Genomic DNA, 25,580 nt, shown 5'->3' on the forward strand with positions numbered 1-25,580 from the left:
ATTATGTGACCCACTATGAAATACTCTTCACTCTTTCCTTTTCCAGAGACAGCTGTGCTTAGTATGTATCTGGCCAAGAAACCTTGCCAAGTAGCTTTCTGCCTGGCATCTTACAACTAACTAGTCGTGAAGACTTAGAATTCTTAGATAATGTGAATGTCCGTATTTAGCTCCCAAAGTTATATGACTCTTTTCCTTTATAGTTGGAGAATATTGGCAACTTTATTAAAGCTATTCAGGCTTATGGCATGAAGCCACATGACATATTTGAAGCAAATGATCTTTTTGAGAATGGAAACATGACCCAGGTTCAGACTACGCTGGTGGCTCTGGCAGGTCTGGTACGTATGTCTTTAATGGCTGATTTTAAAAGTCCCACCATGTTGGTGATGAATTGCGTCTTTTATCTGCCATGGGAAACCAGGCTAGGCAGGGAGGGGCCTCTGTCTCCTTCATAATTATTAGCTCTGTGGAAAGGCTGCTGACATCAGCTGCCTCATAAGAGAGCTTAATTAGAATACTTATGTTTCAGAGCTACATGTATTACTGAATGGCCTTAAGTAGGTTTTTCACCCCTAGTTTGAGTATTACCTAATGAAGCCTTTATCTCTGGACAGTATCATTTCTTTGTTGTTGTTCTGTAAAAACCGTTGGCATCTCCATTTTAGCCTTTTTAGTTAGTGTGCAAATTTCTCTCTAGGCTAAAACAAAAGGATTCCATACAACCATTGACATTGGAGTTAAGTATGCTGAAAAACAAACAAGACGTTTTGATGAAGGAAAATTAAAAGCTGGCCAAAGTGTAATTGGTTTGCAGGTAAGTAATGTATTATTGCTTGATCAGTTACTTCTTCAGTATCATTAATTCTCACTATGCCAAGTGTGTCTCTCATAAGTAAGGAATGGGTAAGATACATCATAATGTAGGTTTTGGGGATGGATATGTAGTTTATGTAATTTATGTCCATTTAAAGCCCATGAGACATTGAGGATGGTTTTAGAAGAAACCTCCAGCATGCCACTGGACTTGACAATTGTTTCTCTAGGAAATGCTTCCCCCCCCAATTACATTGTCTTTATTTTTAAGGAAATGTACTTTATAAATTCCTAAATGTTATTGACCAAATTACAAAACCTTAGTGCCAAAGTTATTTATTTGCATGGTACGGTAGCCAAGTGCTATTAGAAATACTTAGTTCAGGTTTTTTGGTTATTTTTTTTTTTTTTAACCCCCCTTCACCTTGTTCCCCTGGAGGGTGTCACAAAACCACCACTGCTAAATGTCCAGTATGCTAAGGACTTTACTACCTCTGATACCTGCCCCTCTGTTGACTGAATCTATGTGAGGTGAATTTATTTTTGTACATTACAAAATTGTACCTGGTAAGAAATTGGAAACCTGAAATTCCAAAGACTAGTCAGTTGGTTAAATTATAACTTAACAAAAGGAACTCTAGAGTAAGGTCAAAATGATAGTAAAATACTATGGTCATTGGGATCACAGTTTTAAAGATGCACATGCATTGATACATACACAGATACAGAAGATAAAAAACCTAGAAGGATACGCACAAATGTTTGCAGCTAATATCTGGGTGGTAGGTTTGCAATGATTTTTTTTCCTCCCTTTTTAAGGAAAAAGACCAACAGAAATGTGTCCCCAGCCAGTAGAACTGGGTGTACCAGTTGGTCTTAAAGCCATATTCTCAGTGGAGAAGAGAATTATTGTTCCTCTGAACTTCACATTCCTCATTCTTTCTGTGTGGCTCTTTTCCCATGAAGATGTTGGTGATTTGGATGAAACTTTAAAGAAGCCCTTGTTGGGCGCCTGGGTGGCTCAGTTGGTTGGGCAACTGCCTTCGGCTCGGGTCGTGGTCCCAGAGTCCCGGGATCGAGTCCCACATCGGGCTCCCTGCTCAGCGGGGAGTCTGCTTCTCCCTCTGACCCTCCTCCCTCTCATGCTCTCTGTCTCTCATTCTCTCTCTCACAAATAAATAAAAAAAAATCTTAAAAAAATAAAAAAATAAAAAAATGAAGCCCTTGTTGAGCTGCCAGAGAAGAGACCTGGCATTTGCTATCACATTTTCTACAAACATCTGGAGTAGAAAAGCATAGTGTCTAGCCCGAGAGTGCTTTTGTCCCTTTAAATGGCTGAAGCAGGTACCTCTTGGTTTGCTTCACTGTGCTGTAGACAGTAGGGAGGAGAGGAGCAGAGGAAATTAATTACTTGTAATTCTGCCCTGTAAAAACTTGTTGAAAATTTTCTTTTTAACGTGAGCACCTTGAAATTTGTGAAAGCATGGAGATTCTGTATCTCGCTAGCCTCGCTCGGCACAAAAAGGGACCTGTCAGTCATGCCCCTCCACCTCTTTAGAGGTAGTTTTGTTTGTCATAGATGTTGTTGACTTCTGATAATCAGTGCTCATTTTATTTTTAACTTAAAAGATGGGAACCAACAAATGCGCCAGCCAGGCAGGTATGACAGCCTATGGGACCAGGAGGCATCTTTATGATCCCAAAATGCAAACCGACAAACCTTTTGACCAGACCACAATTAGTCTGCAGATGGGCACCAACAAAGGAGCCAGCCAGGTAAGGACTGTCTTTTTATACTTGCAGCAAAGAGTACAGAAGGACTATTTAAATTAGCACTTACCTCATTCTTATTTAACTAAGTTCAGAGGAGGGTGTTTTTGTATGGTATGTTTAGAGAGTACATTCCTTCAGGAAAGTAGGTTTTGCTGAGAAAGCAAAAGAATCAGAGGACCTTTTCTGTAGCAACACAAGTATGGTGTGTGGCTCATGGCTTTTGTTGGCAGTTAGAACAGCCGGCCTTTCTACCTGACCGGAAGAAAAAAGATAAGTTTATTACGGCAAGTGTATTTCTTGCTCCAAATCCAAGTAAATTGCTCATTCAAATACCTCGGACTTTTATTTTTATAGGCTCCCTTAATTAACTTGGTAGGTACAATTATCTGGAGTTCTAAGGAGGATTTAGCCAGCATCTCTGTTAAATGTGTGACTAGGAGTAGGTGGAACTGTAGCCTGGTGAGGAGGCCCGTATTCTAATACCACGCAAGATGCAAGTATGTCCTTGTTAAAAATAGATCAGCAGCACCTCACAAGGAGGTTCCCTTAATCACCGGAGAGCAGGCAGGCCTCCCATCCCCACAGGAGTAGAGAGAAAGTGTGAAAAAGCTTTTTCCTAATGACCTCAAGATGAGATTTACCGTTTGCCCTTTCTGGAACATGTCCTGCCCCGTCTCTCATAGCTGCCATTCGAGTCTACTTTTTTTTTTACCAGTTAAATCTGGAAGTGTCTGCTTGGCCTAAAGGGAGAAATGAGGTATGAGTTACGGTACTCGTGGCTGGCTCTTGGAGACTCAAGCCCTTAAGGACTGGTTGGCATAATTTCTGTTCAATGTGTGAAGAGCTTCTGAAATCGGTGGCTCGGAGAGTGTATGTGGTCCTAATAGGTACTCGCCTGTAACCTTCCAGGCTGCCCACACTACGCTGTGTTTTTACACTCTTTACATCTAATCCTCTCCTAAATCCAAAGTGGGTGGTATTTTCTTCATTTGCGTATGAGAAACCGAAAACTAAAAGTAAGTTAGCTGGTTTTGAGGCCACATAGCAGTTTTATAGCACAGCAAGGATTTGAAGGGAAGGGCTGAGCTAGCTTGAGAGCCGGTGAATACTGCTTCTTAAGAAAGATTCGGCACCAGGATTATTCAGTAAGCTCGCTTTACCCCTGAAATGAAGGTATTCCGTGAGTGTTCCCACTCAGTGTGAATTTCATAATTTATGGAATATTCCCAAGAACAGACCTGAGCTGCAGTTTTCACTTTTCTCCTCTGTTCTGATACCAGGCGGGAATGTTAGCACCAGGTACAAGAAGAGACATCTATGATCAGAAGCTAACATTACAACCGGTGGACAACTCGACAATTTCTCTCCAGATGGGAACCAACAAGGTTGCTTCCCAGAAAGGAATGAGTGTGTACGGGCTTGGGCGGCAAGTGTATGATCCCAAATACTGTGCCGCTCCCACAGAACCGGTCATTCACAATGGAAGCCAAGGAACAGGAACAAATGGGTCTGAAATTAGCGATAGTGATTATCAGGCAGAATACCCAGATGAATACCATGGAGAGTACCAAGATGACTATCCCAGAGATTACCAATATGGCGACCAAGGCATTGATTATTAGATTGACACAGAGGAGCTCAGTATTTAGCCCATTGTTTTTATTCAGTGAGAACCAAGCTAGCCTTGAGTAATTTTTATCTTGTCTTCCTAAAACACTATTATGCTTATTGTACCTAAAAGAAATACTGCCTTACATACATTCCCTTTTCCTTTTTCTGTCTCTTCCCTAAATAGTTGCCTTTTAGTGCTGTAACAGTTCAATCCTACAGCAGAAGCAATAACTCGCATATGAAGTAAAAAGGAATACTGTGGGAGGGGAGTACTCTTGTACAGCCAATTCTCTTATTCAAGACCTATGCATTTTTACAATCTCCATAATAACCTGGGATTTTCAAAGACAGGAAGCTTTTTTTTTTTTTTTTAACAGTTTAGTACTTGGTTTCTACGAGGAGGACTAAACTCATGCTTATAGCTACATGTGGTCTTCGCCAACTAAATTTAAGATGCAGCATTTTAGAAATTTACATATCAATGTCTCTACAGTATTGTTTGCTAATTTTTAAATAAAGTCCTGATCCGTGTGCATTTGTGATTATATGTGTACTCATTCTCTTCCCTGAACTGACAAGATCTTTTCAGAGCCGTGTTTCTAAAGGAGCGCTTACAAAATGGGCCCGCAGACGTTCAGGTCCGGGTGGTGCGTCCGCTCTTCCTGTTTGTGCCAATGTATCGATGTAGAGTTGCTCTGTGCTCTTCGACTGTATTTATTGCTGCATTTCTCAGCGTAAACTTATCCCATTGTATTTTTTATAAATAAATATTTTTTTTGAACATTCACACGAGCCACAGGCTGATTATTTTCTGGCTGACTTCCAGATAGATAGATAGATAGGTGAAGGCAGATTTTAAAACGTCCTCTTTTCCCAGTACTAAGTTACTCTGTCATTGCTTGACTGAATCCACACGACAACACACTCTCTGCTTGGGACCGAGGCTTAGCAAACAAACCGAAGGGACCTGCCCACTGTACACAGTCAGTGATTGCCAAGATTCAAACTGTTCTTTGACCATGATCTGACCCTTGCTTATTCCACTGAGAAGCACATGCCTCCAATTCATCCTAAATCCAACCTGGAATAATTTTAAAGTCATGCTGAGGAACATTGGTGGGGACTGGGTGGGGTTATTTTATATTCATATCCTAAGTGAATAAATATTAATAAATTAGGAATAGGATCTACTTTTATGGTATTTTCTGGTATTCTAATGGCCAAACAATAAGGACAAAAAAACGAAGAATAGGGTCCATCAGCCTTACCATTTATTCTGTGAATGACTCTTAGAAGAAGGCAACTTTCCAGGGACAGCTAACCAATGGGCACCTATCACACCACAGGCTGGAGTTCCATGCCCTCCTCGTTCCTTAATGAGTGCTCAGCTCCCTGTGCCCTCACGGCGTTTACTCTGTTGATCCTTTTTACAAAACTCTGAAAAACAAAAATGCGGGAGACCAGTGTTATGTATCCGCACTTTTGGCAACCACTTACTTGACCATATCATTCAGGGGAATGTAATCCTTAAAGTTTTCCCTGTTGAATTAAAATATTTTAGGGGGGGAGATTTCCAAGTGGATTTTTAATCGGCAAAGTGCAAGTCAGAGAAAGAAGCCCCAGTTAGCTTCCTGCCACCATCAGAAACCATTTCCTTAGGGTACATACAACTAAAGTGCTATTTGTTTTGTTTTGCTATTGTATTTTTAGGTTTTATATGGAGGTGGTTGAGAATACATTTAACTTTAAAACCAGAGAAGTGCTTGTTAAACTTCAGTGCCTGGCTGAACTGAGGAGTGCTTTGAATGCTGTTTCAAAGCCAAAGGGCTTTGGGGCCAGCTGGCTCAGTCGGTGAAGTGTGCAACTCTTGATCTCGGGGCTGTGGGTTCGAGCCCCACGTTGGGTGTAGAGATTACTTAAAATCTTAAAAAAAAGCAAAAGGGCTTTAACACTTAACTTTTATGGCAACAGAATGAAAGAAAATTACTAAAACACCACTTCACCCAGATAGCACAGAGACTTCATTCAGTTGTTAAAATATCCCTGTCTACACCTGATAAGACAAATAAGCAACAACTGTGTTGGAAACAGCTGCCTGTTCTTCGCAGATAGAAGCCGAATGGGACTTGACAGGGTGTGGCTTCTCCTGCAGCGGTGGGCCTCGGTTAATAAGGGGCCTGAGAACCGCAGATCTGTCGGTTGCCACGTGTGTCCCCTAAAGCCCGCAGGGGAGGACATGACGCTTGAGGAGGCAAGAAAGCTTTGGAGAAAGATCAACTGTTAAACCTCCAGGCCACCTGAAAGGCCAGACCAAGCCTATAGCACCAAAGGGACTTGGACTGCTGTGTCCGGAACACCTGCCCAAGGTCATGTGGCCCGTATTCATTGTTCAGCTTCACTTCTCTCCAGGGAGAAGGGCTCAATGAGGGAAGTGGGTTCAGCCTCAGGAAACAGAACCCAAACCTCACTCCGGACATTCAGGCTGTGTGGTAGAAGCCCACAGAGCCCCCTGGAAGAGAAAATGAGGCGAGGTATGAGCCCCCTTTATGTGCGACTGACTCTCTTACACTTTGGAGATTTTGAGGACTGAGATGGCAACAGGAAGTGAAATGTTTGGCTTACCAGAAACTCTTGGTCCATAAAGTAGGGCTTTTCTGACGATCCATCATTTGTTTCCAGGTCAACAGCAAAACACAGGAAGAGTGCATCCAGCACAGTTTCAAACACAGATAAAAAACTATGGGCTACTAAGTAGGCAAAAAAAGCAACCAGCAGCAGAGGGATCACCCACACCTGGAGTGCACGGTTGTAGTTAAATGCCATCAGTCCTCCAAAAATAGTGAAACACACCACCAACACCTGTCCAAACAAGAGTTTGTTGAAAATCTTTATAAATTGGTTGGTTAGAATATTTTAGAAATGATTTTTGTCAGTTACAAGCGATAATTTCATATACATGCATATGTATGTGAGTGATTGTGTGTGCCCTATTATAAAGAATGCTTGTCAGAAAATGTCGTTACAGTGAAATTAATAAAAAAAGAAGAGCCGTGATACCAAAAGAAGGCCCAGTTAATTTGGAGGAGGGGGAAGAGAGTTGATGTATTTACATTTTATCTGTAGACATGATGATACTTCAAAAGTTTTAGTTTCTTCATTTGATACCCCCATAAGCATCTTCATTTAAAAACTTTTTAGTAAGTGCCATTTTAAAATAATGGTGCAACAATCCATTGAGTGGATATACTGTAGTTTAATATGTGATTGTTTTTACCACAGGGATTAAAGTGGAATGGCATTCCAATGCTGGCAGGGGAGATAAGAGGATTAATCCAGGCTCTTGCCATATGTAATTATTTCCAGCAACATAATTATAGACCCATGATGTACCCAATTCTTTAACAGATAAAATGGAGTCCATCTGGAATCCCCATTGCCCTTGGATAGCCACAAAGATGGACATGAATGTCTGAATGCTACTTCATTCAAGAAATACAGGGAAATGGATTATTGCCTAAAATCCTTTTATAAAGACTTAAAAGACTTTTTGGAAGTAGTTATTAGACAACATATCACCCACAATCTTACCAAACTAACATAAACAATATTATCCGTTTAACTACAACTACAAAGATTATTTAGTCTGTTTTGAAAGGCATAATCAGTTTGTGCTTCTAGAGCTACTGTTGCATGAAAAATCTTGGGCCCAGCTGAGCCTTACAAAAATGTGCAACTAACATACCACCTGCGAAATCCACACATGTTATAACTTGTTACTGACAGTTAACTCTCATAGTAATGCACCAGGGACCTTTACCAAACGCCAGAGGCACAAAATGCTAAATGAGCCAGGAGTCCTTATTTGACTTTGGCCAGGTCACAACCAGAGACCAAGATCTTTTTCACTTTGGGACACCACCGAAGGTCTCAGCATTCAAGTCCTTGAGGATGAATGGCTGGAAGCAGCCAGCATGTCCAGCTTGGAATAGTGAAGATGTGGCAGGAAGGACAGGAGGTCTGTGGTCAAGAATCTGAAGGGCGGGCAATCAAGTGGAAGTGGGATCAGGCAAACAGGTGTGCAGAATTAGGCCCAGTGGGTGACAGTCACATGGAAAGGGACATACCATGTCGTGTAGTGTAAAGAACCCTCAGCTCAAAGCATGGTCATTAGGGACTATCATACCACTTTCATCAATATTTCAGTTACTCTTCCCTACAACCTAGAAAGGCCACGTGTTCTCTTTAGTTAAGATATGAAGACTGAGGTTTGGAGTTGTCAAGGACCGCAACAAGTTCAGGGCTTGTCCTTCACACCATGACATGGAACTCTAAGATGCTCATTCACTGCACTGCATACAAGACTACATACAATTCCTTGAAAAATACTATTCAGATGACAGCGGAAATGCACCTCTGGCCCCACTTGGGACGTTAACAATCTGTCTTTATATTTGTGGACTTAATGCCCTTAAATAATACAGACCTTGTATTAGGTTCCAATACTATCCCCTTATATTTTATCACGAAAACCCCAGAAAATACATCCATTTTATGAGGCTAGTAGCATTTTCATTTTAGATATGAAAAAGTGGGACTCAGAACGGTAGAGAGAATTGAGCATAGCTAAGAGTTAAGGGCTAGGATTCAAATCATGACTTTATCTATTGGGGGATCCTGGACAAGTTATTAAACCTTAGTTTTCTCATCTGCAAAATAAGATGCCTCACAGGATGAAGGATTAAATGAGAGAATGAAACACAGCATCCACCAGAGAGTAAGCACTCAAGAAACATTTGTTCTCTTTCCAAGCCTTGCTGTATGGCTTAATGTTTGAATCCCAAGTTCCTTTATTTATTATTTTAGTGAAGACATCTCACCTTTCCTAGAAAAATTACGAAGTCTCCAAAGCAGTTAACAGATGTAAACTGACTTGAATTCTTGGATAAGAGTTTGAGTGCGTCTTGTGCGGATGTACAAAAGTCTGTCCCGTTAATGGCTGTTGCAGTGTAGGCATTCTGAAACACAAGACAATGATGAAAAAGATGAGGATTCTTACACTGTTTCAGAGATAATAGAATGACAATACAGACTTATTTGCAAAATAAAGAAAAATGGTTACTATACACCATCTCTACCCATAACAAATCATTTCATTTGGAAAGTCCCCGTCCAGTCTCTGATTATAGACACATATGTTTTCATACAGTAGCGGCAAATGGAAAAAATAAACAAGTATTTCTGGTCAGTATGGTAGATGGGACATCCCACTACAAACACATGGAAATGATGGGTAAAGTGTCCACTTTTTTTTAACGCACAGCAGAGTTTGAGGGCAGAGAAGGAAGTTTAGGTGCTAGAACCAAAGCAGACCCTAGCAGTTAATGAGAGCTGAACTCACAGGCTCTTGATGGGCAGGAAATCAGTAAAGGCTTTAGAGGTAGGGGGCCAGGGACTTAACCCCTTAGGGTAAGAAACAATATTCAGGCCCTTGCTAAGGAACTGAACTCCCAGCATAAATTCAGACTCAACCAACCATCCCGGGAAAGTGGTTGGTACAGAAATACACGATCTGCCTGGGACCACTGAAATTATACTAGAGTCTGGGCAGGAGCAAAGCAAAACCACTTCCTTGTAAGCCAGGGAATGGTGGAGTCCCACAAACAACCACCCTTGAAGACAAGTAATGCTCATAGGAAAACTTTTCCGATGGCCCAAGGAAAAGAACATCACAACAGACAAGAGAATCTGTACCCTGAGAACAGTCTGAAGGTATTCAAGAAAGTATGTTTAAATGCTAGGACAATGGGGGGCACCTGGCTGACTTAGTAGGTACAGCATGTGACTCTTGGTCTTGGGGTCGTGAGTTTCAGCCCCATGTTAGGTGTAGAGATTAAAAACAAAATCTTAAAAAAATAAAAGATGCTAAGACAATGGAAAGAATAGTAGGAATGAACAGCTTGGTATGAAAAGTGAAGAGGAAGAGTCAAAAGCAAACCAAGTGGAAAGTTTAGAAATGAAAAAATATACAATTTAAGTGGCACAGTATCATTACATACCTGGCTTTTTTCCTTTATATAATAAGCATTTTCATGTTCCTCCATGGCTTTTATAATTTTAATTTTTAATAAATACATGTTCTATCAGGTGTGTGGGTAGCTAGGGCATATCTAGACTATTCCAAATATTTTGCTATTATAACAACTATGCAGGGGCGCCTGGGTGGCTCAGTTGGTTAAGTGTCTGACTCTTGATTTTGGCTCAGGTCATGATCTCAGGGTCGTGAGATCCAGCCCCGTGAGGGGCTCTGCACTCAGCGGGTAGTCTGCTTGAGATTCTCTCCCTCTCCCACTACCCCTCTCCCAACTCGCACACACTCTCTAAAATAAATAAATCTTTAAAAAAAAACAACTAGGAGAGAGGGAGCAAGATGGCGGAGGAGTAGGAGACCTGGATTTTGTCTGGTCTCAGGAATTCAGCTGGGTAGGGATCAAACCATTCTGAACACCTACAAACTCAACAGGAGATCGAAGAAAAGAATAGCAACAACTCTCTGAACAGAAAAGCGACCACTTTCTGGAAGGTAGGACGTGCGGAGAAGTGAATCTGAGGCGATATTCGGGAGGATAGACGGCGGGGGAGGGGCCTCCATCGGCAGCTTCTGCAAGTGATAGAGCCGCAAAGCACAAAATCGGAAATTTTAGAAGTCTGCTCCGCTGTGGGACGTCGCTCCGGTGGCTAAGTGGGGGGTGGAACCCTTGTGGGACAGTGTGGTCTCAGGACCCTCGGGGTCACAGAAAGACCGGGGGTGCCTGAGTGCGGCAGAGCTCCCAGGTATCAGAGCGGGGAAGCCGGCTGGAGAGACGGAGCCCAGGCGCGGGCTCTCAGCTCCGGGTTGCCATAAACCACGATCCGCAGCACAGTCAGGCCACTGCTCCTCCAGCAGGGACCCAACAAGCGGCAGATCTGGGGAGACTCCCCTTCCTCCCCCGGGAGGAGCGGCATGGGAGCCCACGGCAGCGATCTGCTGGGTTTGGAGACTCCACACGGGGTCGGGTGCCAGAGATAGAAACGCGCGGTCACAGGCCGGGTGAGCACGGAGTGCGGCCGGAGACCGGGGAGACGGGAGTGACTGACTGCTTTTCTCTGGGGGCGCACTGAGGAGCGGGACCCCGAGTTCTCGGCTTCTCCGGGGCGGAGACTGGGAGGCCGCCATTTTCACTCTCGGCCTCCAAAGCTGTACTGAAAGCTTGCAGGGAACAAAAGCTCCGGAGAGCAAACCCGAGCAGATTACTTAGCCCGGACCGGGCAAGGGCGGGGCAATTCCGCCTCCGGCAAAGACATTTGGGAACCACGGCAACAGGCCCCTCCCCCAGAAGATCAGCGAGAACCACCAGCCAAGACCAAGTTTACCGATCAATGAGAACGGCAGAACTCCAGCGCTAGGGGAATACTGCACATAGAATCCATGGCTTTTTTACCATGATTCTCTAGTCTTTCAAAATTAATTTTTTTTAACTTTTTTTTTTTTGAATTTTTCTTTTTCCCTTTTTCAACCAACATCTTATCAATCCCTTTTTTAAAAAACATTTTTATTTTTCATTTTTAGAGTCATATTCTATCCCTTCACAGTAGTTACCCGTATTTTTGGCATATATATATAAGTATATATATATATATATATATATATATATATATATAAGTTGTTCTCTCTTTAAAATTTTGAGATAGTTTCTTCTAACAGATCAAAATATACCCTAAATCTCTAGTGTATGGTTTTTTTCTACTCCCCTGCCTGATCACATTCTCTCCCTTTTTTCTTCTTCTTTTTTTTTAAATCCTCTTCTTTCTTTTTTCAAACAACTTCTTATCAATTCCTTTTATAAAATTTTTTATAATTTCCATCTTTACAGTCATATCCCATCCTTTCATCATATCAACCCTTATTTTTGTACATATGTAAGTTTTTCTTTCTTTAAAATTTTGGGAGGCACTTTCTTCTAACAGACCAAAATACACCCAAAATCTAGTGTGTGGCACTGATCTATATACCAGCCTGATCATATTTGATCATATTCTGGTTTTTTTTTGTTCTGTTTTTGTTTGTTTTTATCTTTATCTTTTTCTTTTTCTTTCTTTTTCTTTTTTCTCTCTTTCCCTTTCTTTTCCCACTACTTCAGGTCTGTTCTGACTTGTTTAGAGTATATTTTCTGGGAACGTTGTTACCCTGTTAGCATTTTGTTCTCTCATTAATCTATTCTCCTCTGGACAAAATGACAAGACGGAAAAAATCACCTCAACAAAAAGAACAACAGGTAGTACCGACTGCCAGGGACCTACTCAATACAGACATTAGTACGATGTCAGATCTAGAGTTCAGAATCATCACTTTAAAGATACTAGCTGGGCTTGAAAAAAGCATGGAAGTTATTAGAGAAACCCTTTCTGGAGAAGTAAAAGAACTAAAATCTAACCAAGTCGAAATCAAAAAGGCTATTAATGAGGTGCAATCAAATATGGGGGTGCTAACTGCTAGGATAAATGAGGCAGAAGAGAGAATCAGTGATACAGAAGACCAAATGATGGAAAATAAAGAAGCTGAGAAAAAGAGAGATAAACAACTACTGGATCACGAGGGCAGAATTCGAGAGATAAGCGATACCATAAGACGAAACAACATTAGAATAATTGGGATCCCAGAAGAAGAAGAAAGAGAGAGAGGGGCAGAAGGTATAATGGAGCAAATTATAGCAGAGAACTTCCCTAATTTGGGAAAGGAAACAGGCATCAAAATCCAGGAAGCACAGAGAACCCCTCTCAAAATCAATAAAAATAGGTCAACACCCCGACATCTAATAGTAAAACTTACGAGTCTCAGAGACAAAGAGAAAATCCTGAAAGCAGCTCGGGAGAAGAGATATGTAACCTACAATGGTAGAAACATTAGATTGGCAACAGACCTATCCACAGAGACCTGGCAGGCCAGAAAGGAGTGGCAGGATATATTCAGAGCACTAAATGAGAAAAATATGCAGCCAAGAATACTATATCCAGCTAGGCTGTCATTGAAAATAGAAGGAGAGATAAAAAGCTTCCAGGACAAACAAAAACTAAAGGAATTTGCAAACACGAAACCAGCCCTACAAGAAATCTTGAAAGGGGGTCCTCTAGCAAAGAGAGAGCCTAAAAGCAACATAGACCAGAAAGGAACACAGACAATATACAATAACAGTCACCTTACAGGCAATACAATGGCACTAAATTCCTATCTTTCAATAGTGACCCTGAATGTTAATAGGCTAAATGCCCCAATCAAAAGACACAGGCTATCAGATTGGATTAAAAAACAAGACCCATTGATATGCTGTCTGCAGGAGACTCATTTTAGATCCAAAGACACCCCCAGATTGAAAGTGAGGGAGTGGAAAACCATTTACCATGCTAATGGACACCAAAAGAAAGCTGGAGTGGCAATCCTTATATCAGACAAATTAGATTTTAAACCAAAGACTGTAATAAGAGATGAGGAAGGACACTATATCCTACTTAAAGGGTCTATCCAACAAGAAGATCTAACAATTGTAAATATCTATGCCCTTACATGGGAGCAGCCAATTATATAAGCCAATTAATAACAAAAGCAAAGAAACACATCGACAACAATACAATAATAGTGGAGGACTTTAACACCCCCCTCACTGAAATGAACAGATCGTCTAAGCAAAAGATCAACAAGGAAATAAAGACTTTAAATGACACACTGGGCCAAATGGACTTCACAGACATATTCAGAACATTCCATCCCAAAGCAACGGAATACACATTCTTCTCTAGTGCCCATGGAACATTCTCCAGAATCGATCACATCCTAGGTCATAAATCAGGTCTCAACCGGTACCAGAAGATTGGGGTCATTCCCTGCCTATTTTCAGACCACAATGCTTTGAAACTGGAACTCAATCACAAGAGGAAAGTTGGAAAGAACTCAAATACATGGAAGCTAAAGAGCATCGTACTAAAGAATGAATGGGTCAACCAGGAAATTAAAGAAGAATTAAAAAAATTCATGGAAAACAATGAAAATGAAAACAGAACTATTCAAAATCTTTGGGATACAGCAAAGGCAGTCCTAAGAGGAAAGTATATAGCAATACAAGCCTTTCTCAAGAAACAAGAAAGGTCTCAAGTACACCACCTAACCCTACACCTAAAGGAGCTGGAGAAAGAACAGCAAATAAAGCCTAAACCCAGCAGGAGAAGAGAAATAATAAAGATCAGAGCAGAAATCAATGAAATAGAAACTAAAAGAACAGTAGAACAGATCAACGAAACTAGGAGCTGGTTCTTTGAAAGAATTAACAAGATTGATAACCCCCTGGCCAGACTTATCAAAAAGAAAAGAGAAATGACCCATTCAACAAAATCATGAATGAAAGAGGAGAGATCACAACCAACACCAAAGAAATACAAACAATTATAAGAACATATTATGAGCAACTCTATGCCAGCAAATTCAATAACCTGGAAGAAATGGATGCATTCCTAGAGATGTATCAACTACCAAAACTGAACCAGGAAGAAATAGAAAACCTGAACAGACCTATAACCACTAAGGAAATTGAAGCAGTCATCAAAAATCTCCCAACAAACAAAAGCCCAGGGCCAGATGGCTTCCCAGGGGAATTCTACCAAACATTTCAAGAAGAATTAATACCTATTCTTCTGAAACTGTTCCAAAAAATAGAAATGGAAGGAAAACTTCCCAACTCGTTTTGTGAGGCCACCATTATTACCTTGATCCCAAAACCAGTCAAAGACCCCATCAAAAAGGAGAATTACAGACCAATATCCCTGATGAACATGGATGCAAAAATTCTCACCAAAATACTAGCCAATAGGATCCAACAGTACATTAAAAGGATTATTCACCACGACCAAGTGGGATTTATCCCTGGGCTGCAAGGTTGGTTCAACATCCGCAAATCAATCAACGTGATACAATACATTAACAAAAGAAAGAACAAGAATCATATGATCCTCTCAATAGATGCAGAAAAAGCATTTCACAAAGTACAGCATCCTTTCTTGATCAAAACTCTTCAGAGTATAGGGATAGAGGGTACATACCTCAATATCATAAAAGCCATCTATGAAAAACCTACAGCAAATATCATTCTCAATGGGGAAAAACTGAGAGCTTTCCCCCTAAAGTCAGGAACGCGGCAGGGATGTCCACTATCACCACTGCTATTCAACATAGTATTAGAAGTCCTAGCCACAGCAATCAGACAACAAAAAGACATCAAAGGCATCCAAATTGGCAAAGAAGAAGTCAAACTCTCACTCTTTGCAGATGATATGATACTTTATGTGGAAAACCCAAAAGACTCCACCCCAAAACTGCTAGAACTCATACAGGAATGCAGTCAAGTGGCAGGATATAAAATCAATGCACAGAAGTCAGTGGCATTCCTATACACCAACAACAAGACAGAAGAAAGAGAAATTAAGGAGTCGATTCCATTTACAATTGCACCCAAAACCATAAGATACCTAGGAATAAATCTAACCAAAGAGGCAAAGGATCTGTACTCAGAAAACTATAAAATACTCATGAAAGAAATTGAGGAAGACACAAAGAAATGGAAAAACGTTCCATGCTCATGGATTGGAAGAACAAATATTGTGAAGATGTCAATGCTACCTAGAGCAATCTACACATTCAATGCAATCCCCATCAAAATACCATCCACTTTTTTCAAAGAAATGGAACAAATAATCCTAAAATTTGTGTGGAACCAGAAAAGACCCTGCATAGCCAGAGGAATGTTGAAAAAGAAAAGCAAAGCTGGTGGCATCACAATTCCGGACTTCCAGCTCTATTACAAAGCTGTCATCATCAAGACAGTATGGTACTGGCACAAAAACAGACATATAGATCAATGGAAAAGAATAGAGAGCCCAGAAATGGACCCTCAACTCTGTGGTCAACTAATCTTTGACAAAGCAGGAAAGAATGTCCAATGGAAAAAAAGACAGTCTCTTCAACAAATGGTGTTGGGAAAATTGGATAGCCACATGCAGAAGAATGAAACTGGACCATTTCCTTACACCACACACAAAAATAGACTCCAAATGGTTGAAAGACCTAAATGTGAGACAGCAGTCCATCAAAATCCTAAAGGAGAACACAGGCAGCAACCTCTTCGACCTCAGCCGCAGCAACTTCTTCCTAGAAACATCGCCAAAGGCAAGGGAAGCAAGGGCAAAAATGAACTATTGGGACTTCATCAAGATAAAAAGCTTTTGCAAAGCAAAGGAAACAGTCAACAAAACCAAAAGACAACCAACAGAATGGGAGAAGATATTTGCAAATGACATATCAGATAAAGGGCTAGTATCCAAAATCTATAAAGAACTTATCAAACTCAACACCCAAAGAACAAAGAATCCAATCAAGAAATGGGCAGAAGACATGAACAGACATTTTTCCAAAGAAGACATCCAAATGGCCAACAGACACATGTAAAAGTGCTCAACATCGCTCGGCATCAGGGAAATCCAAATCAAAACCTCAATGAGATACCACCTCACATCAGTCAGAATGGCTAAAATTAACAAGTCAGGAAACGACAGATGTTGGCGGGGATGTGGAGAAAGGGGAACCCTCCTACACTGTTGGTGGGAATGCAAGCTGGTGCAGCCACTCTGGAAAACAGTATGGGGGTTCCTCAAAAAGTTGAAAATAGAGCTACCATATGATCCAGCAATTGCACTACTGGGTATTTACCCCAAAGATACAAAAGTAGGGATCCGAAAGGGTACGTGCACCCTGATGTTTATAGCAGCAATGTCCACAATAGCCAAACTGTGGAAAGAGCCAAGATGTCCATCGAGAGATGAATGGATAAAGAAGAGGTGGTATATATATACGATGGACTATTATGCAGCCATCAAAAGGAATGAGATCTTGCCATTTGCAACGACGTGGATGGAACTGGAGGGTGTTATGCTGAGCGAAATAAGTCAGAGAAAGACATGTATCATATGACCTCACTGATAGGAGGAATTCTTAATTTCAGGAAACAAACTGAGGGTTGCTGGAGTGGGGGGTGGGGTTGGAGGGATGGGGTGACTGGGTGATAGACACTGGGGAGGTATGTGCTCTGGTAAGCGCTGTGAATTGTGCAAGACTGTTGAATCTCAGATCTGTACCTCTGAAACAAATAATGCAATATATGTTAAGAAAAAAAAAGAAGAAGATAGCAGGAGGGGAAGAATGAAGGGGGGGAAATCGGAGGGGGAGACGAACCATGAGAGACGATGGACTCTGAAAAACAAACTGAGGGTTCTAGAGGGGAGGGGGTGGGAGGATGGGTTAGCCTGGTGATGGGTATTGAGGAGGGCACGTTCTGCATGGAGCACTGGGTGTTATGCACAAACAATGAATCATGGAACACTACATCTAAAACTAATGATGTAATGTATGGGGATTAACATAACAATAAAAAAATTTTTAAAAAAAGTAATGGAATAAACACATAGTGAATTTTTAAATTCACTTTAAAAAAAAAAAAACTATGCAATGGACATCTTAATTTCTGGTTTTTGGATAATTTCTTAAGGATAAATTTCCAGAAATGGGATCACGAAGTCAAAAAGGACAAGTGTATGCATTTCTGTGTGTTTATGTTCGCAAGAGATTTCTTGGATCATTTTTCCAAAATACCTTCTTCTTATGAATATATGATAATTTGAAAACCATCTATTTCTTATATTTCCCTTGAAATCTTTAAAAATGCTATTTGCCCTGTAGTTTACAACACAGAATTTATAACTCCCCTGGGAAAATACACTGTAATACTATCTTCTTGGGTTTTGGCATTTCTTTTGGCCTAGGAAAAGGACGACAGTTTTTTATCTCATGATATACAAATGAATCCTTTCCTACGCCCACTCAAAAACATTGTAAGGAAACCAATTTGGAGTCTATTATAATAACCCAACTCCCAGTGATGCAGGTCTTAATCAGAGTAAGTGACAGAGGAGATGGAGAATAAAGGGGTAGAACTAATTTAATAAACTCCCTCTTCACCAAAGCCAACTAGAGAGCAAAGTTTGGTTCTCAAAGACAAAGGCTGGGTACCCACCTCCCCCAATGGGGTACCCTGCTTGCCTCACAGGGGATAATTCTCAGATGTCAGATGAATTCCCTGCAGAAATGCCTTAACAGTATTCCACAAAGAACTTCTGGTTCCTGACTTAGATGGAATGCACGTGAATTTTGCTTTTAAAACCCCAAACTGGTTGTTGCAGAAAGCTGACCTCAGTGTGAGGGCTTCAGTCTTGAGTAGGGATGTGAAAACTCATTTGCTCATTACTTAACTAAGCATCTTCAATCATCTAAGATTCTAAGAGCCCTGATGACCAACCAATTCATTATCCTGAAAATACATTTGTCGGGTACATGGATAAAGACTAGCATCATCATTCTTTTATAGACTGGAAACCAGGATCAAGGGCATTTCTCCAGATTCCCTGGTAAATCAGAAACTTTCCCCCCCCCCTTTAACTTTCTGGACATTACACTATCAATTTTCATTGGGACAAAATGCTATTTAAAAGTGTGGTGGGTAAGGTAAGCACAGTCTCTGGGTTCAAATCCCAGTTCTACCACCACCTGGCTGTCAGTCTTGGGCAAATGATTTAACCTCTCTCCGACTTCAATTTCCTCATCTATAAAGTGAGTTACGGCACCTACTGCAAGGGGGCGTTGGGAGGATTAAAGAACATACTCCCTATAAAGCAGTTAGCAAAGTGCCAGGCATGCAGAAAGCCTGTAGTCAAGGGGAGCTATTCTCATCCAGACGTCAGCAAGGATGACCTCATTTACAGCTGGGAAATACAGGCCACTCTTCAGCACTGAGGAGGTGTGGAAAGGACCCACGGTTTCTTTATCCCTAGGCTTTGATCCCTTGTGCTCTCAGGGATCCAGGAAGGGCAGGACTTGCTTCCCAGACCACATTCTGGGGCCCAGCACGGGGGCGGGGCGGGGGGTGCTTTCTCGGCAGCAGCTCAACCACATGCTGCTCAGTGGCTTTCTTTGCGTTCAGGCTCTGTCCCCAGCCAACCACCCACTCCCCACCTTTAAACTGGGGTTCTTAGGGTACTTCCCAATTTATACTGGGGAATATAGGTTTTGCGGGGCCTTCCTTTTCCTGCCGATCACTGCCTTGTGGTCAATGTAGTGCTACTGTTTATAAGCAATAAAAATAGATTTTGCTTCTTGGCTAAAATGATCAAAGGTTAAAAAGGTAATTTCTTGCACATGTGTTGACTCCGCAGATTTTTGGGGGCCTATAACCATTTATCTTTTCTTTAATGTATCATGCCCACTGAAAGAGGGCCTTAAAACCACTCTGACGGGGAAATTATAGATGCCTTCCTGCAGTTACTACACCACTAGTATTTTACCACAAGGTTCAACCCTGAGTGCAACAGAGAGACCTAGAATTAATGTCTGAATGAATAGCTGGAGGAGGGAAGCATCACTCGAGACATGATATGGATTGAAAATTTCTGCAGTTTCAGCATTAGTTAATTTAGACTTATTCTCAATAGAAGCTGCTTCCTTGTCAAGCAGCTGGAAGATGGATTACCCTAAATGTTCAGTGTGGTAAATCCTTGCTTGGAGCATTTAATATTTGCCTGGGCTGACAGAACTCGGTGGACATGCTAAGCTAATTTGCAGACCCTAACAATATGTGGAAAGGATTGGATATAATACAGATTAGGTCACATGTTTTGTTGGTTGTGAAAGTTAATCAGGAGATCCTGAAGGCTAATTTTTAAGCAAGAAAAGAGAGTCGTTTCAGCCTCCTAATTTATTACCAGACAACATTCAGTGTGCATGTCTCTTTAGAGTCCCCGAACAAGTGGCTATTTCTGTGTCTTGAAACTGAATGGAAAACAAAGATTCCCAACTCAACAACGGTAGCACCTTAACATTTTATCTCCATTCTCATTCCCTTGCCTGGGGTTAAAGACTCCCTCCAGGCATGGTTTGATTAGTTTTCAAACTCTCATGGACTGTCACAAGCACGGGGTGGGGGTGGGGGGCGAGGGCACAAACGAGGAAGGGCCTGCATGACAGTGAGGACTGCTGAACAGTGAACTGTAGCTCAAGCACAAATGTGAAAGCAACATGGAGAAGCAGAGGCTGGGGGTGAAGGGGAGGAAGGAGCATGGGGGAGGGGAGCAGTGAGGAAGACTTCAGAGAAGTGGCAGGGAATTGGGGTGGGTGGGTGCCGAGGCTGGGCCAAGGCAGCAGCAGGGGGCAGTGGATGAGACTGAAGGGCCCCAGGAGGAGTGTGGTGGGAAATGGGTCCGGAGGAGCTGTGAACCAGACCTCGGTGGGGCTGAAACGCCCTGCTGTGGAGCAAGGAGAGAGACCGGAAGTTTCAGGATTCCTGTCATTTTCAGCCTGTGCTTCTGGGAGCTCTCCTAGGGCAGATCTCCCCTCATCACTGTCTCCTGTTTAACCACAAAGCCCTGTACCTCTTCTCACCTACTCCTTTGGGGAGGCCCAAACACCTCCATAGTGCCTAGGGGGCTCTGCTGAAGTTATGCATACATGCGGTGCAATCAGTACCATCCATGCGCACGGTGGTACCATTAGCAGTCATAAGCCAGGGGCCAGGCCCCAAGAAAGTGAGCCTTTCTCCAGGGAGAAAATAAAGAGTATTAGGAATTGTAATATTTGTAGTCCCCTTTCCAGGTACTCTGCTCCCCTCCACCCCGCTTCAAGACATGCCTTAGCGATATGTCCCAGATGGTTCACCATAGTCCTGACAGTAGCTTCTTAATTTGTTTCTGTGGCCTTTCTCTTTTCTCTTTCTTTTCTTTTTTTTCCCGTCGGTAGGCAAGTGTGAAGCTTCTGCGTGTAAGGCAATGATAATAAAGAGTAATGGCAAGCATTCATGGAGTGCACACTATGCGCCATGCCCTACTCATATTCTACATTCCCCTGAATGCATGAACTCGTTTAATCCTCTGCAAACCCCAACTGGATGAGAAGGCTGTTGAGAAAGCGCAATCACAGAGAGGTCAGTCAGGTCACACGCCCCCAGGTGCACACATGCAACCCACGTTGCATCACTTACAAGAAGTAGTTCTCTGACTCATTCAGGCCCATCTGCAGGAAAACATTTACTTTGAGCTGTACTTTGTGCTTTTCCTTCTAAAAGGTTCAAAATAATAAAGTGGTGCTCTCAAGAGATGTATCATGAAAAATGGCTAAGGATGTGGCAGGGTGGCCCAGTGGAGAGGGGCTGGGTTCCAAGCACATTGCCTCCGACGACTGGCGACGTGACCTCCACTTGTAAAAGGTGTCTGCTTGCTCTAAAGTTCTGCACTAAAGATGCTTTATGCTTGCCCTCTACTTTGCAGTGGCCCAGGCACCCTCTTTTTATCATGTTATATAATCTTACCCGTTTCTTATCACAATTCAGTGAAATAATCACTGTGGGTATTATTATTCCCATTTCACAGAAAATTCTAATCACTGAAGAAAAAGGAAAGGGATTTAAGTATACTTTTAAGTAACAGACCAGCTGGATTACCTCCGTAATTTACTTTGAGAGTTGTCAAGAATGTTAATCGCACCTTTGACACAGAAAGAACATTTCTGTTCCTCAAGTCAAAACTGAAGCCCGCACAGTTCAGCCCTGTGTCCTTCATCAGCTAAGGGCAGTCGTTTGTCCTCGCACTAAACTGAAGTGGTTCCTTCTTTTGGTGGAGGAACTGTGAACCTGAGGTTCTATTGATTCTTCAAAAAGGTAAACAGTTTCCCTCCGTATAGGCAGGAAGGCATGTGCCAAAAACCATGCCATGAATAACAAGCTTTATTTCTGGAATGCTTCCTAATAAAGTCCTGATATTTATTAACTCAAAAATACAACAAGAACTACTAAAACAAACTTGAGAAACTGGATGATGAATAAGTAACCCTGGTATTCATACTTCCCTCAAAACTAAGAGAAATATAGTGAAATCTGAGCCCAGATACATCCCCATACATCCGAGCGTCCTTCCTTGGGATTACAGTAAAAACTGCAGGAACCGCCCCAAGCCAGTTTCTTCCTGAACTCTGTTTTTATCACAAACACATGCCCAGTGAGGCATATACAAACAGCCTCTGGGACTTCCAGGGCCTTGCATTCACCCTTCAGAGCTGTTCAGGAGTTCACTAGTCACTAGTTGCAGAAGCCCAACGCGATGGTGAGCAGGGGCATGTGCCCGTCCCCTCCAGGGGTGGGGCCAGGTAGGAGGTGGAGGGAAGAAGGAACGTGCCTTTGATGAGACCCGCTGCTGCCTGTAAAGCCAGGGCACAGTGCTGTCTTGTTTGCTTTTTTTACATTTATTTGCTTCCCCCCCCAATTTTTATTTAAATTCTAGTTACTTAACATGTAGTGTGTAATATTGGTTTCAAGAGTAGAATTTAGTGATTCATCACATATATATAACACCCAGTGCTCATCACAACAAGTGCCCTCCTTAATACCCATCCCCCATCTAGCCCATCTCCCACTCACCTCCCCTCCATCAACCCTTGGTTTGTTCTCCATAGTTAAGAGTCTCCTGTGGTTTGCTTCCCTTTTTTTCCCCCCTTCTTGCTCATTTTTAGAATAATGGCTTTATTATTTTTATGTCCACTACAAGAAAATCAAGCAACATAGAAAGAAACAAAGAAGCAAGGAAATCATTCTGATGCCACTCCTAAGAAATAATCATTGCTAACATCATGTGGACCATACTCCAGCATTTCTCTGCAAATATAGCAGACAGAAGGAAGACTGGATGGACAAGCATAAGTTATAAAATGAAACATACTCTATATTTTATTTTATTTATTTATTTTTAAAGATTTTAAAGTAATCTCTACACCCAATGTGGGGCTCGAACTCACAACCTTGAGATCAAGGGTTACATGTTCCACCAACTGAGCCAGCCATGCATCCCTCTCTATGTTATTTTAAATAAAAATACTAATGTTAATTTGACTTCAACAGAAGAAAAATGAAACTAAACTGAAAGTGAAGGAATATTTGAATTTCAGGCAAATCTATCTTCACAAACTAGCCTTCGATTTCTAAAAAAAATCTTTCTAAAATCATTATTAAAAATGTTAAGAGATTACTTACTTTTTTAAACACTGTGTCTTAAATTAGGCAGCATAGGTGGTGAAAGATGAGGCGGATGACCCCCGGGAATGACCATATACAAGAGCATTCTTTCAAGTTTAGAAGTAGCTGTTTTGCTTAATTCACAGAAACAAACACAGAAAGGCAAGCAAAATGAGGAGACAGAGGAATATGCTCCAAATGAAAGAAAAAGACAAAACCTCAGAAAAAGAACTAAATGAAATGGAGATAAGCAATCTACCCGATAAACAGTTCAAAGTAATGGTCATAGAGATGCTCACCAGCCTGGAAAGAAGAGTAGAAGAACTCAGTAAAAACTTCAACAAAGAGATGGAAAATATAAAAAAGAACCCATCAGAGTTGAAGAATAAAATAACTGAAGCAAAAAACACACTAGAGGGTATTAACAGTAGACTAGAAGATGCATAAAGAATGGCCAGTGATCTGGAAAACAGGGTAGTGGAAAGCACCCAAGCTGAACAGCAAAAAGAAAAAAGAATTTAAAAAATGAGAATAGGTTGAGGGGTCTCCCAGATACTATCAAGTAAACAAACATTATAGGGGTCCCATAAGGAGAAGAGAGAGAGAAAGGGGCAAAAAACTTATTTGAGGGGTGCCTGGGTGGCTCAGTCAATTAAGTGTCTGACTCTTGATTTCAGCTCAGGTCATGACCTCAGGGTTGTGAGATTGAGCCCCATGTTGGGCTCCAGTGTGGAGTCTGCTTAAGATTCTCTTTCTCCTTTTCCCTCTACCCCTCCAGTCCCCCTAAAACAAAACAAAGCAACAGCAAAACAACAACAAAATTTACTTGAAGAAATAATGGCTGAGTATTTCCCTAACCTGGGGAAGGAAACAAACATCCAAGTTCAGGAAGTACAGAGAGTGCCAAACAAGGTGAATCCAAGGAGATCCACACCACGACACATAATTTATTGTCAAAGATTAAGGATAAAGAGAGAATTTTAAAAGCAGCAAGAGAGAAGCAACTAGTAACATACAAGGGAGACCCCCATAAGACTAACAGCTGATTTTTTTTAGCAGAAACCTTGCTGGCCAGAAGAAAGTGGCATGATATATTCAAAGTGCTGAAAGCGGAAAAACTTACAATCCAAAATACTCTACCCAGCAAGTTTATCATTCAGAATTGAAGGAGAAATAGAGTTTCACAGACAAAGAAAAGTTAAATGAGTTCATCACCACAAAACTGGCCTTACAAGAAACATTAAAGGAACTTCTTTAAGTGGAGAAGAAAGTTATGAAAGGAAAAAATTTCACTGGTAAAAGCAAATATATAGTAAAGGTAGTACAGGAATCACTTATAAAGCTAATATGAAGGTTAAACGACAAAAGTAGTAAAGTCGATTATATCTAAAAAAATTAAGGGGCCTCACAAAATAAAAAGATGTAAAATATAACAACATATACATAAAAGGTTAGGGAGAGTAAAGAAGAAGTTCTTTTAGAATGTGTGTGAACTTAAGTGACCATCAACTTAACATAGACTGCTTTATACTTAGGATGTTATATATGAACCTCATGGTAACCACAAACCCTATAATAGATACACACAAAATAAAGAGAAAGAAAGCCAAACATAACACAATGAAAGTCATCAATCACAAAAAAAGAGAGCAAGAGAAAAAGAACCAGAAAAGAACTACAAAAACAACTAGAAATCAATTAACAAAATGACAATAAGTACACACCTATCAATAATAACTTCAAATGTAAATGGTCTAAATGTTCCAATCAGAAGACATAGGGTGGCACACAATGAATTAAAACTGAGACCCATCTACATGCTGCGTAGAAGAGACTCACTTCAAACCTAAAGATAAATACAGACTCAAAGTGAAAGGATAGAAAAAGATACTCCATGCAAATGGAAGTGGAAAAAAAAAAAAAAAAGCCAGGGTAGCAATACTTATATCAGATAAAATAGACTTTAAAACAAAGGCTGTAACAAGCGACAAAAAAGGGTATTACATAATGATAAAGGGATCAATCCAACAGGAGGATTTAACAATTGTGAATATCTATGTACTCAACGTAAGAGCACCTAGATAAACAAAGCAGATATTAATAGACATAAAGGGAGAAACTGACAGTAATAAAATAATAGTAGAGACTTTAACACCCACCTACATCAATGGATAGATATCCAGGCAGAAAATCCTTAAG

General features: G+C 41.2%; 2 protein-coding genes across 3 annotated transcripts in view; one reads left to right on the forward strand and one right to left on the reverse strand.

Annotated features, from left to right (window-relative positions):
• CNN3 (calponin 3) overlaps positions 1-4,987 on the forward strand; it is a 30,689-nt gene extending 25,702 nt beyond the window's left edge. For both annotated transcript variants that reach the window (XM_032423182.1, XM_032423192.1), the window contains exons 4-7: positions 204-341; positions 701-817; positions 2,446-2,592; positions 3,870-4,987. In XM_032423182.1, the coding sequence (XP_032279073.1) occupies positions 204-341; positions 701-817; positions 2,446-2,592; positions 3,870-4,211 (744 nt within the window). In that variant the 3' untranslated portion in view covers positions 4,212-4,987. The remainder of the gene's footprint in view (positions 1-203; positions 342-700; positions 818-2,445; positions 2,593-3,869) is intronic.
• SLC44A3 (solute carrier family 44 member 3) overlaps positions 4,575-25,580 on the reverse strand; it is a 99,529-nt gene continuing 78,523 nt past the window's right edge. Inside the window, exons 13-15 of the mRNA XM_032423217.1 lie at positions 9,078-9,215; positions 6,823-7,059; positions 4,575-5,637 (exon numbers count right to left, since the gene is read on the reverse strand). Of these exons, the coding sequence (XP_032279108.1) occupies positions 5,536-5,637; positions 6,823-7,059; positions 9,078-9,215 (477 nt within the window). The 3' untranslated portion in view covers positions 4,575-5,535. The remainder of the gene's footprint in view (positions 5,638-6,822; positions 7,060-9,077; positions 9,216-25,580) is intronic.

This window comes from Phoca vitulina, unplaced genomic scaffold (genome assembly GCF_004348235.1).
Source record: "Phoca vitulina isolate PV1807 unplaced genomic scaffold, GSC_HSeal_1.0 scaffold2, whole genome shotgun sequence".
In the NCBI taxonomy this organism is placed as follows: domain Eukaryota; kingdom Metazoa; phylum Chordata; class Mammalia; order Carnivora; family Phocidae; genus Phoca; species Phoca vitulina.